We start from the raw sequence: 18,231 nt of genomic DNA on the forward strand, positions 1-18,231 counted from the left end.
CTACTCCCTCCCTTGGGAGAGGATTGTGAGTCCTCACTCATTTCCATATGTCTGGCCATCCTGCACTGTAGAGGTAGTATATTTCCCTGCCCCATTGACTAGGATTTGGTCATGCGATTTAAGTTGACCAATTGAATATGAGTATACATGGGTACCCCTTCTATGAACAGAAGCTTTTGAAGTCATTGCAAATTTTTGTCAGCCTCCTGCCCATTATTTCCATGAGAAGGGTATACACTGGATAGGAGCTGTTTCCATCCCAGCTGCAACAATTTGAATAAAATCTTTTTAGAATTTCTGTAGTGATTTTAGAGTTAGAGACTTTTTGGTGAAGAACTCTTTTTTTTTTTTTAACCTGAAAGGAAAATGAAAACAAAGTCCTAATATATCACACAAACATGTTTATTACTTAAATGTTTATAAATTATAAGATTTTACTTATGAATAAAAACATTTCTAGAAAATGTTACACATTTTGTAATAATGTTTGTAACTGGTTTCAGGCACATAGTGCAAAATACTTCTTTTCTGATACAGAGATCCCTAAATGTTTATCTAACCACATTGGCACAAAATTGCTTTAGTACCTTATATGGTACAATATACCCCTAATAAATCTTTGAAAAAGAAAAACTTTGTGGGCAAAACTAGTACACTACTATTTACTGGCAAAAATCTATTAGTAGATTCAGTTTTCTTGGTTTATAAAGTAGGTTGCCATAGAAAAATATTATTTGTCTATGATTCTTTTAAAATCACATTATTATATAATACACAAATTATTCATCTGAAAAAAATCTCTTAATACCTGAGAATTTGTCCATGAACAGTTAATTTTTATACTATCTTTTATGTTCTGGCTTTGAGATACCTCAGATATGAAATAACTTGAACGTCTCTAATAAAAATTTTGCAAATGTAAACATAATTTTATGTTTACCAAAATAGGATCTTCAACATGTCAATAATTCTTACTTTTCTACTTGATTAATAAAATACAGTACTTAACTGTGAGAAAATTATTTTTTTAAGAGTAGACATATACATATATAAGATCTATAAAGACATGATAGAATATACACATTATAAAAACAATGTATTGTTCTTATAAGTACAATCAAATTAGAGGTAGGTGTTTTAAGTCAAATTCTACTATATCATATCTTCTTCTGTATTATTCCCACAAAATTTCATATTTAGTATTTAACCAAAGCATATATTTTAAATACAAAATTATACCATATTTTAGGATGATTTTTTTCAAGCACCATAATGCACAATTAAAAATTAAAGGAAACATAAAACAAAGTATCTAAGCTGTATCAGTAGAAAGTATAATGGCTATGTACTTTTTTGATGTGACTATTGATTTGCTATTCACCTGACAGATTCAATATGTTTATCGCAGTTTTAAATAAGTTCATTTTCCTAATTTTTACTTGCTCCATTTTAACAAGTAGAATAAACATTCATTGTACAGTAGGATACCAGAGCAGAGATTTACATGTGTGTTTATAGGCATAAGGTAATTGTGGTCCAGTCCAAGCTGTTAACAGCAATACTATCTTGGTATAATGCAAGCATCCCTGTGTACCCTACCATAAATTACTATATACTTTTAAGGATCCAGATTAGAATCACATATCGTTCAGTTTATTTTGAAGCCCTTGAAAAATTAAGCAGTGATGTGACTCCCTGATGAGCACCCTGAAAAAAAGGCACAGACATTTTAGACATGGAAATCTCAGGAAGGGAAGGGTAAAGAAACAAGCACCAGCTATTTGCAGTTTCCAGAGAATGTCTCCTCTTTGGGACATACTTCCCACTTCTGGATGTTCATATTACTTGAATTGGGAGACCAGTAGTCATGTGAGGAATACACTTTCCACAGAACCCTCCACATCTGCCGTAGACTTTGGTTCCATCCTGAAAATAGGAAGAGGAAGAGATACAGGAGAATCTGTTACAAGCTAGTATCTGCATGCACAGGGCAGAAAAAGCAAATGCTTTGAATCATGCGGTTGAAATAATTAGCCAAGGTTTCATACAACAATTACACTTGAGGTCAAAGGTCATGCCATTTCAGGATTAGTTGAAATTTGTGGTCATGGGAATTAGATAATGTGAGATTCATATTATCTACTTAATGATTATAAACCACACTCTAATTTAGACAATTCATCTCAACCCACTTATTTTCCAACAAGATACCTATTTGCTTCAGTGAGTTTATTAAAACCTCTCCCAATCTGTTGTCCAGCATTGCCATGATTTTATATAAGATTCTCACAGACTAAAAAAAAGATAGTATGCAAACTTGACCTTAACTGAATCCAAGCCATATTAACCTCAAATATATCCTGGAAGCATTAGAAACACAGCCTGAAGAAAATATTTAGAAGGTGATAAAATGGGGGGGGGGGCGGGGAATAAAACTGGACTGAAAGCAGGAATTATAATTAGATAAGGACTAAAAAGGGAGATTCTTCTTTTTTTTAGGAAAGCAGAGCTGCTTACTGAGGAATGGCTGGTGAAGAAGGTGGTCAGGACATGCTAGATTTTCTTTCCAAACTGTCTTCCATCTTTAGGTCCAAAAGTCAAAAGGCATTTTGATAGGATAAAGCAAAAATAGCTTGAACTCCTGTAGTTTCTAGAAAAGGTAAGTTTTGCTTTGTTTTTGTTTTTTTAATCTAAGGAAGGAGGGTCGAGAAGGAAACTTTGGGTTCCTGGAACTTTTGAGGATGAAGAATATTTTGAGATCGGGGGCTTTTGAAGTTGCCTCTCCTTTCAAAAGCTTTCTAAACTCTAGAGAGTCTGAGTAAACAGAGAAAGGAATGGCAGTAAAAATTCCAATTTATATACATTCCTGTTCGCAAACGGATCGTATAAGTAAACCCCTAATCTTGCTTAAATTTAATGGGAAATGAAAATATGTGTGCATTTCCATAAGTACATTTGGGTTTCACAAGTCTCATTTTCACACCAGGCAATAGATCTCAGGAAATACCTTCATGTGCAAAATTTTTGATTGAGGGAGAAACTCTCAATTAAATAAACAAATAAATAATCTTTAGAATAGAACTTAAATAGAAGCAAAAGTAATGATTCTACTAAATATTCATTTTTACTGCTGCCCTCAGCCAGATCTCATTTAACCAAAAGATACCTAAAAACTGTATAAAGTCAGAATATCTCATTGCACTCTCTACATTTTCTACTTGCTCAGAATATACTTTAACTAGGTAATTAATTTATTTCCATTCTTCTACCAAAAGGGATTAGACCAAAATTTGCCAAATAAATATTTAGAAATAGCCATTTTTAAAAAGTCTACTGCTTGCCCATATGATAGAAATAATAAAAATTTAAATTCTTTAATTATAAATTGAAACACAATTTCATAATATTCAGAAACATAATGTTTTAGTCTCTGATTATTAGAAAATTGAATTTCATTTATAAGTAGTATTCATATAAATAGGAGTGTAACAGAAGTCACTTTTATCAAAAGAAAGAAAAATGATAAAACCTTAGAGTGGGCAGGGGGTTGTTGATGGTGCTGATTTATGTGCAATATAGGTGAGGACACTTACAATGTAGATCCTGATTTACTATAGATAGAATCATGTTATCTAAGACATGGGAACTCCAAGTACTAGGAGCCATCTCATAAAGAGTATGTGCTAGTACGCCATACCAGCATCAAAATTAAATGGATTCTGCTTTAGATAATACATGTGCTATAGGTAAAAACCAAATACCAATGTTCTCTAGATAAAGGTAGACAGAGGAAAATATGCATACAACCATAAAAAATATTCCTAATTCTTGAAGAACCTATAAAGGATATTTGTTAAATGACAAATGGCTCCAACCTCAGCTCCATCACTAAATCAAAGTAGTGAGGTAAATAAACCAAAAAGTTACCTCTCACTTTGAAATATTAAAACCTACAAACCTTTAATAATTAGAATATAGCTAAAAGCACTACCTCTTTTTGAAGTACCTGCATTTCAAGCCATCGACCCCAAACTTGAGCTACTTCAATCTATATGCTCTGGCATTTGATTTCATGTTCAGATATATGTAGGCTAAACATGAATGTGTATGTATATAAAACCTACATAAGCACATGAATAAAAATGAACCCAATTCCATAATTTCATAAATTAATGTTATATTTCATTATATGTAATATAGCCCATCATATGCAATAACGCATTAGTCATTAACTTCATATAACTCTAAATTTAAAGTAGAGGACCTTTAATGCTAGTTCACAGCACAGAAGTATTTCAGACAGATTTTTTGGTCCAGCAGGACTTACTTGTGATCTGTGAATGATGACAGAGGCATAACTGCCCTGAGCAAGCCACTTTGCTGTACTGGATATCTTCATTCCAGTTCCAGCCAAATTAATGCTGAATTGTCCCTGGATTGAAAACAAAACAAAATAAAAATAGATGGAATTCATAAAATATTTAAGCATCCACTTTGCTGGAAACACCTGAATTGGAATTATGTAAGAAAGGACTCGAATGGTTTTCAAGATTCTTTCTTTAGAAAATGAAAGAATATTGATACAACCTTACACTAAAGAAAATGAACAGGCTAAAGACTTTTTAAATTGATTACAAATAAGTCTTCTCAATTACAAGAGACAACTGAAATAATACCAGATAATGTTATTTGTGCAAAAGTAATTCTGTCCAACACTAGGACTCTAGGGTTGACAGCTAGAGCTTATGCTCCTGTAGCAACAGCAAGTCCAGTCAGAATGGGTGTTCACAGGGATTGATACCAACCAGACTTTAACATTTCTCCAGTTTCAATTTTTGACCCCTCGTTGCTAATTTCCCTAAGTTACACCTGTTTAATGTATTTCCTAGAATCTTCTGTTACTGTGCCCTTACCTTTTGCGTTAAGAATGTTACTTTTTAACCTACCACACAAAACTACTGAATGTGATATTATTGCCCCAGCTATCATGTGCTTTTAAGAGCCCAGAAGTGTTATGTGGACGTCTGATTCCACATGATTTACACACATGGTATGTGAGCCCCCTAGTGGCTTTATGATCGAGTTATTTTCAAGACACAAGAACCAGTTTCATGTCAAAATATTCCAGACTATCTCTGCTAAAACTTAAACTTTAGGGCTTCCCTGGTGGCGCAGTGGTTGAGAATCCGCCTGCCAATGCAGGGGACACGGGTTCAATACCTGGTCCGAGAAGAGCCCACATGCCGCGGAGCAACTAAGCCTGTGCGCCACAACTACTGAGCCTGCACGCTAGAGCCCGTGCACTGCAGCAAGAGAAGCCACCACAATGAGAAGCCCGTATGCAGCAACAAAGACCCAACACAGCCAAAATTAAATAAATAAAATAAATAAATTTATTTAAAAATAAACTTTAAATATCTGTTAATTAAGAAAGTGCCTGACTAAAATTGGTAAAATTTGTGGCACATGTATACGATCTTGCAGTACAGAATTATACACTGAAAAGCTGTACTTAATGAAAGCTAATTAAGCCTACTGCCAATGTTTAATATACATACAGATTTAGAGTGATATTAGGACAATCTTAGATCACATCACAATATCCTATGGCCTAAGACTCAGGAATCTTGAGCAAGACAGTGATAAAACATTAAAGATTATGTTATGTCAATGAAAATATTATCTTGTCATGAAAGCAAACTAAATAGATTTCAAATATATTTATAATATGAATTATTACAACTGCTAAAAAATTATGTATCAGTTTAGTTTATTAAGTTAGATTTCTTAGGAATCTTATATACTTCTTATTTAAAATCAAAATAGAGATTCAAATACATTTATAATACAATGATAATATATGGAGAATTTTCCCCAAAATAGAAATAATTTGTTTTAGATAAATTTCAAAGAAAATTAATTGTTATATACGTCATTTGGTTATGAAATTTAGAATATGACCTGTATGTGTGCTTCATTGCTGTATTCCTAGAGTCCAAAAGAAGGCCTAGGCACTCAGTAAGTGTTTTTAAATGGATGAATGAAGTGCAACATTATAAATATTAAATTTTAGCATTGTAAAAGTTAATACACAAATACACAGCTAAACTCTTCATGCTCGTGATAATGAATGACACTAACGCTACACACATCAGAATTTTATATTAGTGAATATTTGAATGAGAAGAAGCAATTCTAAGGATATAGTCTACTGGTTAATACTTAGTCATCTCATACAGGTTTTGCACTGAATACCTTCATCCCACCTTAACTCATAAATAGGCCTCTCACCAAATAAAAGAAATGGAACTATATTCTGTGGTGTAGGTTTCCTGTGGCTAACCACTTACTGAGTGCCCCAGTTGGGGGAATGCAATGTTTTCACAACCTAATAGTTTACACTTCCATTTATTCTTTACCTCCCTGCTCAAGGTTGCTTGGAAGCATTCAGCTGGAAAGGAAAGACAAAAATCCAACTGACTACAGTACTGAGAGACTTAGGTGGTCATTAACACAATGAGTTGGGTCTAGAAATATCTGCTGCTTCATTTCTCCAGACTAATTTTCATGATCTTTGTTTACATCTTTAGTCCTTGTTCAAAAGCTACATAATACAATCTCAAAGAAATGGCAAAACAATTCAACTGAACTCTGGGATGATATTGACAGAGGTAAAAATACACTTCACTCATTTGTTCGAAATTAACTGAGTGGCAGACTTGGTATGAAGCACTACTGCAATACAGAGAGAGGTTTTGCTCTAGGTTTGAGAAGTGAAGCACAGATTGGTGGTTGCCAGAGGTAGGAGCTGAAGGGGGAAACGGGTGAGGGTGTTTTACAAGATAAATAAATCCTGGGGATTAATGTGCAATATGGTAACTATAGTTAAGTATACTGTATTGTATATTTGAAAGTTGCTAAGAGAATAGATCTTAAAAGTTCTCATCACAAGAAAGAAAATATTGTAACTATGTGAGGTGATGGATGTTAACTAAAACCATTGTGGTAATAATTTTTCAATATATACATAGTCAAATAATTATGTTGTACATCTTAAACTAATACAATGTTTAATGACAATTATATTTTAATAAAATGGAGGAAACTAAATCTGATATACACATAAATAAATGTGATGCAATGTAGAGAATTATAGGTGCCATAAGAAAGGTACTGGTACATTCCTATGGAACTTTAGAAGTAATAAATGATTGAATAATTGAATTAATTACTTATTTCAATTCCATTACTTTATTTAAGATTAAAATTTAAACCTCCTTTAACCTAATATTTAACTTGAAAAATTAGTTCAACATAGTATCAACTAAAAAATATGATTTTTTGAAGTAGTATGAAGTTTATCTCCTCTTGTACTCTCGACATTTTTTAGAAGAGGCCATCGTAAGAAGTAAAATTCTAACAGCCAAATCACAAGTGGAAGGTAAGGTGATTCAGAAGACCTAAGAATTCAACAGATTGGAATGTCTGCCCTTGAGTAATTAGCTGCATCAAAGGAAAAAGTAGTTATGGATACAAGGCAGAGGGAAAGCACAGAAATAGATGCAAGTTTTAATGTTCCACTTCTTTGATTGACTGGTTGGTTCATATGTGCCCATTATATCATTAGGTTTTACAATATTAAAGTTTGTTCCACATATTTTATTATGAATGGGATCTATAGATCTAATGCAATTCCAATAAGAGAAATGATTCTAAAATTTATATCAAAAGACAAAGAAATTAAAATAATTAAAACAAGTTTGAAAAAAAATAAATTTGAAGGACCCACACTACCTTGTTTTAACACTTATTATAATAAAGCTATCATAACCAAGACAGTGCTGTGTTGGTGAAGAGAGAGACATGTAGATAAATGGAACAGAAGACAGAGTCAGAAATAGACCCACATAAATATGTGCTATATATATATATATATATATATATTTTTTTTTTTTTTTTTTTTTTGGCCTCACCACGTGGCATATGGGATCTTAGCTCCCCAACCAGAAATCGAAGCCATGCCCCTGCATTGGAAGTGTAGATTCTTAACCACTGGACCACCAGAAAAGTCCCTCCAATTGATTTTTGACAAAGGCGGAAAGGCAATTTACTGGAGAAAGCACTGTCTTTTCAACAAATGGTGTTAAGACAACTGGATGTCTATAGGCAAAACCCTTCCAACTTCATAAAAAATTAGTTCAAAATCAGTCATAGGTCTAGATGTAAAGCATAGAACTATAAAAAAATTTTTAAGAACACATAGAAGAAAATCTTTGTAACCTGGAGTAAGTCAAAGGCTCTTAAATATGACATTAAATGTACAACCCACAAAAGAAAAAAATGATAAATTTGACTTCATTAAAATTTAAAACTTCCACTCTGTGTAAGACAATTAAGAGAAAGAAAAGATAAGGTCCAGACCAGGAGAAAAAGACTTGGAAATGTTATATACAACAAAAGACTTGTAACCAGACTATGTAAAAAACCCTCAAAACTAAACAGTAAGGAACAATAAGGAAACAAACAACCTAATTTTAAAAATGAGCAAAAGACTTGGGCATACACTTCACCAAAGAGTATATACATGGAAAATAAGCATATGAAAGATACTTAACATTATTATCCATTAGTGGAATGTAAATTAAAACTACATTGAGCTACCACAGAAGATGGGAAAACAAACAAAAAACTTGACAATACTAAGTGCTGACAAGGAAGCTAATCAACTAGAAATTTAATCTTTGCTGGTGGGAATAAAAAACGGTACAGCCACTGTATCAAACAGTTTAGCAGTTTCCTATAAAGTTAAACATACACATATCATGTGACCCTAAAATTTCACTCATAGGCATTTATCCCAGAGAAATGAAAATGTACGTTCACACAAAAACCTGTATGCAAATGTGCATCTCAGCTCTATTCATAATCTCCAAAAACTATAAACAACTCATTTTCTTCCAACAAATGAACAAACTGTAGGACAGCTGTATGACATCCATTTGATGGAATAATGCTCAGAAATAAGGAAGAAAAAATTATTGACACATGCAAAAACACAGATGGACCTCAAAGGCATTATGTTGAGTGAAGGAAGTCAATCTCAAAAGGTTACATATTGTGTGATTCCATTTATAACACATATCTATGTCATCTCAGAAAATGCAAAACTAAAGCAACAGAAAAAAGATCAGTGTGTACCAGGAGTTAGGTGGGAGGGAGGAACTGACTCCATGGAGGAAATGTGAGGGACCTATTCTATATTCAGATTATGGTAAAGTAACATGAATCTGTATGTATGTTAAAACTGTATACTAATAAAGGCAATTTTATTGTGTTTTTTTCACCTTAAGATGTGAATGAATATAACACCTATTTAAAGAAAAAAATTTCCAATTGACTTGCAAACAAAACCCAAGTACATGCTATATGTAATAGACACACTTAAAGTGACTCATAAAGGCCAAAACTAAAAGCATGTGCAAAAGTATACCAGGAAAATGTACATAGAGAACAGGGGTAGCAAATCCTGATAAGGTAGAATAGAATTCAAGTATGAAATCAGGAAAACATGACAAAGAAGTGCTAAAAACCATAATCCACAATGAAGACGTAATATGTGAGTATTATGCATCAAATAACACAGCAACTTTTTTTCTTTTTTATCGCGGTATGCGGGCCTCTCACTGTTGTGGCCTCTCCCATTGTAGAGCACAGGCTCCGGACACGCAGGCTCAGCGGCCATGGCTCACGGGCCCAGCCGCTCCGCGGCATGTGGGATCTTCCCGGACCGGGGCACGAACCGGCGTCCCCTGCATCGGCAGATGGACTCTCAACCACTGCGCCACCAGGGAAGCCCAAACACAGCAACTTTTATGAAACAAAACTACAGGAGATGAAAGGAGACATAGGTAGAAACATCCTAATAATAGGAAATTTTAATATACCACTTTTAATAACAAAATAGATCAAGCAGGCAAAAATAAGGAGAGAGATGATCTAAACAATATAAATAAAAGGGTAGATCTTATGCATATATATCAAACTCTGCAGTCTGATAATAAAGAATACACGTTCAAAATATGTAAAAACTGGCTCTGAATACTCAAAATGGATGCTGGCCATGATCCTCTGGCATTGGTTATTTCTCTAGCTCTCATGTAATCAACATTAATTACAAAACGGCTTAAGAGATACACATAGTGTTTTGTTTTTTTTTTTTTATGGCTCTGTGAAAAGTACCAAACATTTTACTTCACTTTTGAGGTATATATATATATATATATATATATATATATATATATATATATTCTAAAGTCACATCACACTCCTTAACTTCATCTTATATTACAATGTGGCAAAGTTTATTTTCCCTAGAGAGTGCCATATGTGTCCATTTTCTTTTTAGCATTCATGTCCCGGGGTGCCCTGTCATATGCAAACAAAGAGAATATGGTTTTGAGGAATCCCAAACAACGGAATAAGTTCTTTCTGTGACATCAAACATCTGGAAAGTATTCATGCAAATCTTATATAACTTAACACAGAATCTGGTTTATATATTTGACAGAATAGCTTCAAGAATACTGGACAGTTTGTATTTTTGGTAACAGTAACTTCAGGCACTTGAATACAGACTGAAAAAAATGGGCATACCTTTTTTTGACAGCACATACCTATGCCCAATAACATCTAATTTTGGAAATAGAGCTTTGCATTCCAGAAATGCAAACTAAGTGGAAGAGCCATCTCACCTTGACTAGCAGAGAGGAGCATTTTATTACTACACTGGGGCTACCTCTGACTTCCTCAAGGATCTTGTACAGGTTGTTGACACAGAGTGTCTGTTTCTCCAACTGTAAATTGGGGTTACCCAGTTTATAACTATGTACTTTTCTCAAGATATTGTAGGGGAAAATGGGGTTACATAAAAATTGGAGTAATAGTGTTAGAAATTACTGAAAATATCTGTTTTACCATTTAAAAACTTGATTGTGCTAAGATCTCTTATTCTGATCTCATGCTCATTGAGAAATATGCTGTTTATAATAATTAGTTTTCTGTTAAGATATTTTCTATAAGCAAAGTTTACTAATGAGATAAAAGGAGTTTTGATTCCACTTGACAGTTATATTACTTATTTGTATATCAGTCTCCTGTGAATTTTGTTGATGTCTCATTGACCAGATTTATTCAATTCAACATGTAATGAAAAGGACCAGATTCCCAGAATGTCATGACCTTTCCGAGGTAATAGTACCTTGTAGCACACTCTTCACATCTCTAGGTGGCATTTACTTCTTTCTAATTTACTTCTTTCTAATCATATCAAGTATATGACCAGAAGGCACTGATTAGAAGGAATATGGATTGTTGGACAAAGTTGACCAGTCTTGACATGGGTTGGTCATTGGAGACTGAATAATCTCCATTTAAAAGGGTCAAAATGGAAAAGCTATTTTAAATATCCATATGTGAAAGAAAAGATTGTTTAAAGTGCTAAAAGTTTTAGAATACACATCCTTGACCTTAGAACAACTGTTCAAAGAGACATAGTGTAAGACTTCAGAAGGGGGAGTTCATCAGGAAAAGCATAGTCCTGGGAAGAGAACTAAATAAAAGATGTAGGTCAGAGAGTCACCATTTTGCAGGGAGACCAATCATCTGGTAGGCCAACATGAGCGAAGCAGGGAAGGAGAAGAATGGACATGAATAGAGCTAACCAGGCTCAAAGATTGAATGAGAACCTGAGATTCCTCTGCAAAGCTGTGTACCTTAAAAAATATAGCCAATAGAGGGAGCACATTTGGAATGGCTTTTGAGGAGACCTGTGGACTCTTTCTTCAGTGAAACAATAGAGAAAAATAGGAATAGAGGGGAACTTCCTTCAACTTGATAAAGAACACTTACCAAAAATCTATAGCTAACATTACAGTTAATGGTGAAAGACTGAATGCTTTCCCCCTAAGATCAGAAGCAGTTAAAGCATGTCCACTATCACCACTCTTCAAAATAATGCTAGAAGTTCTAGACATACATACTAGTATGATTCCACCTATATAACATCTTTGAAAAGACAAAAATTATGGAAATGAAGGCTAGATTAGTGGTTGCTAGAGGATAAAGTGAGGCTGGTGGTAGGAGGGAAGTAGTTGTCATTATAAAAGTTCTTGTGGGGCTTCCCTGATGGCGCAGTGGTTAAGAATCCACTTGCCAGTGCAGGGGATACAGATTCGATCCCTGGTCCGGGAAGATCGCACATGCCGTGGAGCAACTAAGCCCATGCGCCACAACTACTGAGCCTGCACTCTAGAGCCTGAGAGCCACAACTACTGAGCCTGCATGCCACAATCACTGAAGCCTGCGTGCCTAGAGCCTGTGCTCCGCAACAAGAGAAGCCACCACAATGAGAACCCTGTGCAACGCAATGAAGAGTAGCCCTCACTTGCTGCAACTAGAGAAAGCCCGCACACAGCAATGAACACCCAACGCAGCCCAAAATTAAATTAAATTAAATAAAAAAAAATAAAGTTCTTGTGGTGATAAAAATGTTCTGTATATTGATGTAGAAATGTCAATATCCTAGTTGTGATATTATACTATAATCATGCAAGATGTTACCATTTGGGGAAACTGGGTACATGGGATCTCTGTATTATTCCTTAGAACTACATGTCAGTCAACAGTTACCTCAAAATAAAATGTTTAATTTCAAATACAAAAAATATATAAAATACAAAACCATTTCAAGTCTCTTGAAATTGTCCTAAGGCTATACAAAAAAATGGAGAAACATTTATTCGGGAAAATCTATGAAATCTAGGTAAGAACAGTAAGCATCTGTGACATCTGAACCATGACCTGTCCTCTCTTCCCCACCTCAGCAAGATGACAGTTCTACTCTTCGTGGGTGCAGCTACGAACACAGGACTGTATTTCCCCCAGCTCTCTGCTAGGGCTAAGCTTTCTCCTAGGGTGTGTGGGGGGCGGCGGGGGTTGGGGGACACCAGCACTCCTCATCTCACCCAGCTCTGTGTTGCTGAAGCTGTCTTAGAGGCAAGAATGGCGGAGAGTCTGAAGCTCCCTTCCACCACTCAGTCCCTGCTCATAGATCAGAAGATCTGCCCCAGGCAGGCAGCCCAAGAACACAAGGCCTGAGTCAGTCCCACTCAAAATCACTGGTAGGGCAGAAGTTCCATGCTGAGCAAGGCAAGCCAAGAAGACCAGGGGATGTTGCCATTACCCAGCATTCTGCTTATAGATGGGGGATGTTACTCTGCAAAGTGGGTTCTACCCACTCAATCCACAGAATTGGTGCAAAGGTCCTTCCTTGGGGGAAAATCAATCTGTAAGAACAGAAAATTCCATAGCTTTTCCTAAGGAGACTGAGCTTATTTGGGACTGAACATGGGGAAATTTAAGCCTAAAGGGCATATTGAAAATAAGATTTTAGTGGTGTGCAGTTAAGAGGAGGATGGGGGTAACTGGATGAGAGCAAGAAGCCAAATGGTAGGTCAAAGCTCAGTTTATCAGAGAAAACCAGGGAAAGAGACAGCCAAGAAGGGCTCCTCTTGAAGTCTGACCTGACCTCAAAGACTGACCTATAAGACTACCCTGGCCAAGGGGCCTGAGTTTAATTGGATCAGACCATGTAGTAATTTATGCCTCCAGGATGTTACTGAAAGAACAAAGTGATCATATACTAATTAGTGGAAGCTAAGAGCTGAGTGTGATATCAGTAGAGGCAGGCCATCTAGAAACTTCATCAAAGACAGGCCAACTAAAAACACTGTCATTCCAGGAGGATTGGGGTGACAGTGTACATGTCCAAGGCTGAGCCCTCTGAGGAGTGACATTAAAGGCTGCACACCACAGGGGAAATAGATGTCCCTGAAATAGCCCAGCCAAAGAGCTAAACAAATACATAAGCAAGCAAACAACAAATCCTAGAGGGAAGGGGAAACTTAGTATCCACAGTTGCTAAAATATCTTATCTAAAATGCCTGGTTTTCAACAAAAAATTGTGAAACATGCAAAGAAACTGGAAAGGATGACTCATATACCAGGGAAAAGGCAACAGAAACTGCCTTTGAGAGGTTTCAGATGTCAGGCTAAGCAGATAAAGACTTCAAAGTACCTATTATAAATATGCCCAAAGAACTACAGAAAACTGTGTTTAAAAAAGTAAAGGAAGGTATGATAATAATGTCTCATCAAAGAGAGACTGTCAATAAAGAAATAAAAATTATATTTATAAAAAGAGCCAAAGGACAACTTCAGGAGTTTAAAAGTACAATAACCAAAATAATAAATTCACTAGAGCAGATCGATCAGTAGATTTGAGCTGGCAGAATAATCAGCAAACTTGAAAAGATATCAATAGTGATGAAACAATCTGAAAAATAGAAAAAAGAATGAAGAAAAAATGAATAAAGCCTCAGAGAAATAAAGGGACGCCATTAAGTGCACCAACATATGCATGATGGAAGTACCAAATAGAGCAGAAAATATATTTGAAGAAATAATGGCTGAAAACTGTCTAAATTTCATGAAATGCATTAACCTACACATCTAAGAAGCTCAACAGACTCCAAGTTAAGTAGACACAGAGATCTACATCCAGATATGTCACAGTAAAGACGCTGAAAGTCAAAAAAAAAAAAAACAAAAAAACTGAAAGCATCAAGAGAAAAATGACCACATATGTGGGAATCCCAGTAAGATAAATAGCTGAGTTCTAGAAGCCAGAGGACAGTGGGATGGCATATTTAAAGTGCTGAAAAATAAAAACTGTAAAATAATTTTCTAGAAAATCAATCTCTCAAGAATGAATGCAAAATAAAGACATTCCCAGATAGACAAAACTGAGAGGATTTGTTATTAGCAGACATACTAGTTATTATTAGACATACTAAAGGAAGTTTTTCAGGCTGAAGTCAAGTGACATCAGACAATACAAAACAACCAAAGCGTACTAGTAGAGGTAATTGCAGTAATCATAAAAGACACTATAATTGCATATTTCTTTTTCTTTATTCTCTTGTTTAAAAAGCAATTATATAAACCAATATGTATGTAATTATACTACTGACCAGTATAATATAGAAATGTAGTATATTTGATAATAATGCCACAAATAAAGCAGATGGAAGCAAAGCTATTTTGCAGTAATTAAATGACAGCAGCTGATAACTCAGAACCACAGGAAGAAATGAAGAGAACCAGAAATGCTAAATAAAAAGGCTCATGTAAAAAACTCAATGAAATATAAGTTCTCTCATTTCTTATCTCTAAAAGATATAAAATTATATAAAGTAACACTATAAAAATGTATTGTGGTTTGTTACACAGGTAGGTATATGGACAACAAATATAACAAAAAAAAAAAAAGGGAAGAAGAGGGCTTCCCTGGTGGTGCAGTGGTTGAGAGTCTGCCTGCCGATGCGGGGGACATGGGTTCGTGCCCCGGTCCAGTAAGATCCCACATGCCGTGGAGCGGCTGGGCCCGTGAGCCATGGCCGCTGAGCCTGCGCGTCCGGAGCCTGTGCTCCGCAATGGGAGAGGCCACAACAGTGAGAGGCCCATGTACTGCAAAAGAAAAAAAAAAAGGGAAGAGGAAAAAGAGTATATATAGGAGTAATGTTTCTATATGTCACTGCAATTAGGTAGTATAATTCTGGAGAAGATTCTGTAGTAGAGTTAAGATGTACATTGTAAGCCCTAGAGCAACCATTAAGAAAGCAATTTAAAATATAGTGAGAAAATTATTAAGGAAATTAAAATGTTACACTAGAAAATGTTCACTGAATAAAAAAAGCAGTAAAGAAGAGACAAAAACAATACAAGACCTATAAAAACAAAAAGTAAAATGGCAAAGATAAATCCAGACATATCAGTTACAACATTAAGCAATCCAATCAAAAGGCAGAGATTCAACAAAGTACTCCCTGTAGGAGACACTTTTAGGATCCAAAAATATATAGGTTAAAAGCAAATGGGATGAAAACATATATACCATGTACTATAAGCAGCCTGAGTAGCCATTCTAATATCAGATAAATTAGACTTTAAAACAAAACAAAACAAAATGGTACTACAGATAAAGAAGAACATTTTATAATGATATAAGGGTCACTATATCAGGATATTATGACAATTACAGCATACAGTCATGTACAACAAAATCACAAGGTAAATAAATCTAATACAAAATAAACGAAACAAAAGGATTGAAGTGAGAAGCAGACAATTCAGCAATAATAGCTGCAAAGTTTCCATAGATAGAATAACTAGGCAGAAGATCAACAAGGAAATGGAAGAGTTGAACAATACTTTCAACCAACAAGGCCTGACAGACATCTACAGAACACTTCACCCAACAACAACAGAACACACATTCTTTCCAAGCACATATTGAACATTTTCCAGGACAGCCATATGCTATGTATAAAACAAGCCTCAATAAATTTTAAAAGATTGAATAATACAAAGTGTGTTTTCCAACCACAATGGAATGAAAGTAGAAATCAATAACAGAAGGAAATGTGGGAAATTCACAAATACATGGGACTTAAACACCACACTCCTAAATAACCAGTGAGTCAAATGAGACACCACAAGTGATAATAGAAAATACTTTAAGATGAATGAAAATGAATTCACAACATACCAAAACTTCAGGGATGCTGCAAAAGAAGTGCTTAAAGGAAAATTTACAGCTGCAAATGCCTATATTAAAAGAGAAAAAAGATCTCATACCAATGACCTAACCTTCCACCTAAAGCACTGAAAAAAAGGAGAGCAAATTAAATCTAAAGCAAGCAGAAGGAAAGAAATGATAATGAATAGAGTGGAAATTGATGAAACAAAGAAGAGAAAAATAACAGAGAAAATCAATAAAATCAAAAGTTGGATTTTTGAAAAGAACAAAATTGACAAACCAAGAAAAGAGAGAGGAGACTCAAAGCTCTAAAATCAGGAATCAAAGAGGGGACATGATTGTGAATCTCACAGGAATATAAAGGATTATATGGAATATTACATACAATTACATGCTAACCAATTAGATAACTTTGGTGAAATAGACAAATTCCTAAAAGCAAAAACAAAAAACATAAGCTTACCAAAACAGACTCAAGAAGAACTAGGAAATCTGAAAAGATCTACAGTAAGTAAAGAGACTGAATTAGTAAATAAAACAACTTTCACAAAGAAAAGCCTGAGCTCAGATGGCTTTGCTGGTGAATCCTACCAAACATTAATTTTTCACAAACTCTTCCGAAAAAGTAGAAGAGGAGGGACCACTTCCCAATTTATTCTATGGAGCCAGTACTTCCCTGACACCAAAACCAGAAAAAGACATCACAAAAAAAGAAAATAATAGGCCAATATCTCTTCTGAATACAGAGGAAAATCTAGCAACATATAAAAAGGATTAGACCTCATGACCAAGTGGGATTTCCCCAGGAATGCAAGATTGTTTCAACATACAAAAATCAATCAGTGGGCTTCCCTGGTGGCGCAGTGGTTGAGAGTCCGCCTGCCGATGCAAGGGACGCGGGTTCATGCCCCGGTCCAGGAGGATCCCACATGCCGCGGAGCGGCTGGGCCTGTGAGCCATGGCCTCTGAGCCTGCGCGTCCGGAGCCTGTGCTCCGCAACGGGAGAGGCCACAATGGTGAGAGGCCCGCGTAACGCAAAAAAAAAAAAAAAAAAAAAAAAAAAAAAATCAAGCTGTGTGATACACCTTATCACAACGGTAATGGACAAGAACCACAGGATCATCACAACAGATGCAGAAGGAGCATTTGACAAAATCCAACAGTCATGATAACACCACTTCAATTAGGAAAAGAAGGGCACTTCCTCAATCTAATCAAAGGCATCTACAAAACTCATAGCTAACACACTCAATGATGAAGGACTGAATGCTTTCCCTCTGAAATCAAGAATAGGACAAGGATGTCCACTTTTGTCACTTCTACTCAACACTATCCTGGAAGTTTTAGCTAGTGTAATGAGGCAAGGTAAAGAAATAAAAGGCATCCAGATTGCAAAGGAAGAAGTAAAATTATTTGTGCGTGACATTACTATGTATATAGAATATCCCGGGGAATCCAATAAAAAACTATTACAACTAATAAATGAATTCAGCAAGGTTGCAGAATACAAGATCAATTTACAAAAATATTGGCAAAAATTAGTGATTTATTGAGGCCTCGGATTTTTTTTGGGG

At 35.2% G+C, this 18,231-nt stretch overlaps 1 protein-coding gene across 4 annotated transcripts in view; it reads right to left on the reverse strand.

Annotated features, from left to right (window-relative positions):
- Positions 1–386: 386 nt before the first annotated feature.
- Positions 387–18,231, reverse strand: part of ADAMTS20 (ADAM metallopeptidase with thrombospondin type 1 motif 20) — a 195,783-nt gene continuing 177,938 nt past the window's right edge. For all 4 annotated transcript variants that reach the window (XM_067696234.1, XM_067696235.1, XM_067696233.1 and 1 more), the window contains 2 exons: positions 4,328–4,432; positions 387–1,926 (listed from right to left, as the gene is read on the reverse strand). In XM_067696234.1, coding sequence (XP_067552335.1) covers positions 1,837–1,926; positions 4,328–4,432 — 195 coding nt within the window. In that variant the 3' untranslated portion in view covers positions 387–1,836. The remainder of the gene's footprint in view (positions 1,927–4,327; positions 4,433–18,231) is intronic.

The sequence above is a fragment of the Pseudorca crassidens genome, chromosome 11, assembly GCF_039906515.1.
Source record: "Pseudorca crassidens isolate mPseCra1 chromosome 11, mPseCra1.hap1, whole genome shotgun sequence".
NCBI lineage: Eukaryota > Metazoa > Chordata > Mammalia > Artiodactyla > Delphinidae > Pseudorca > Pseudorca crassidens.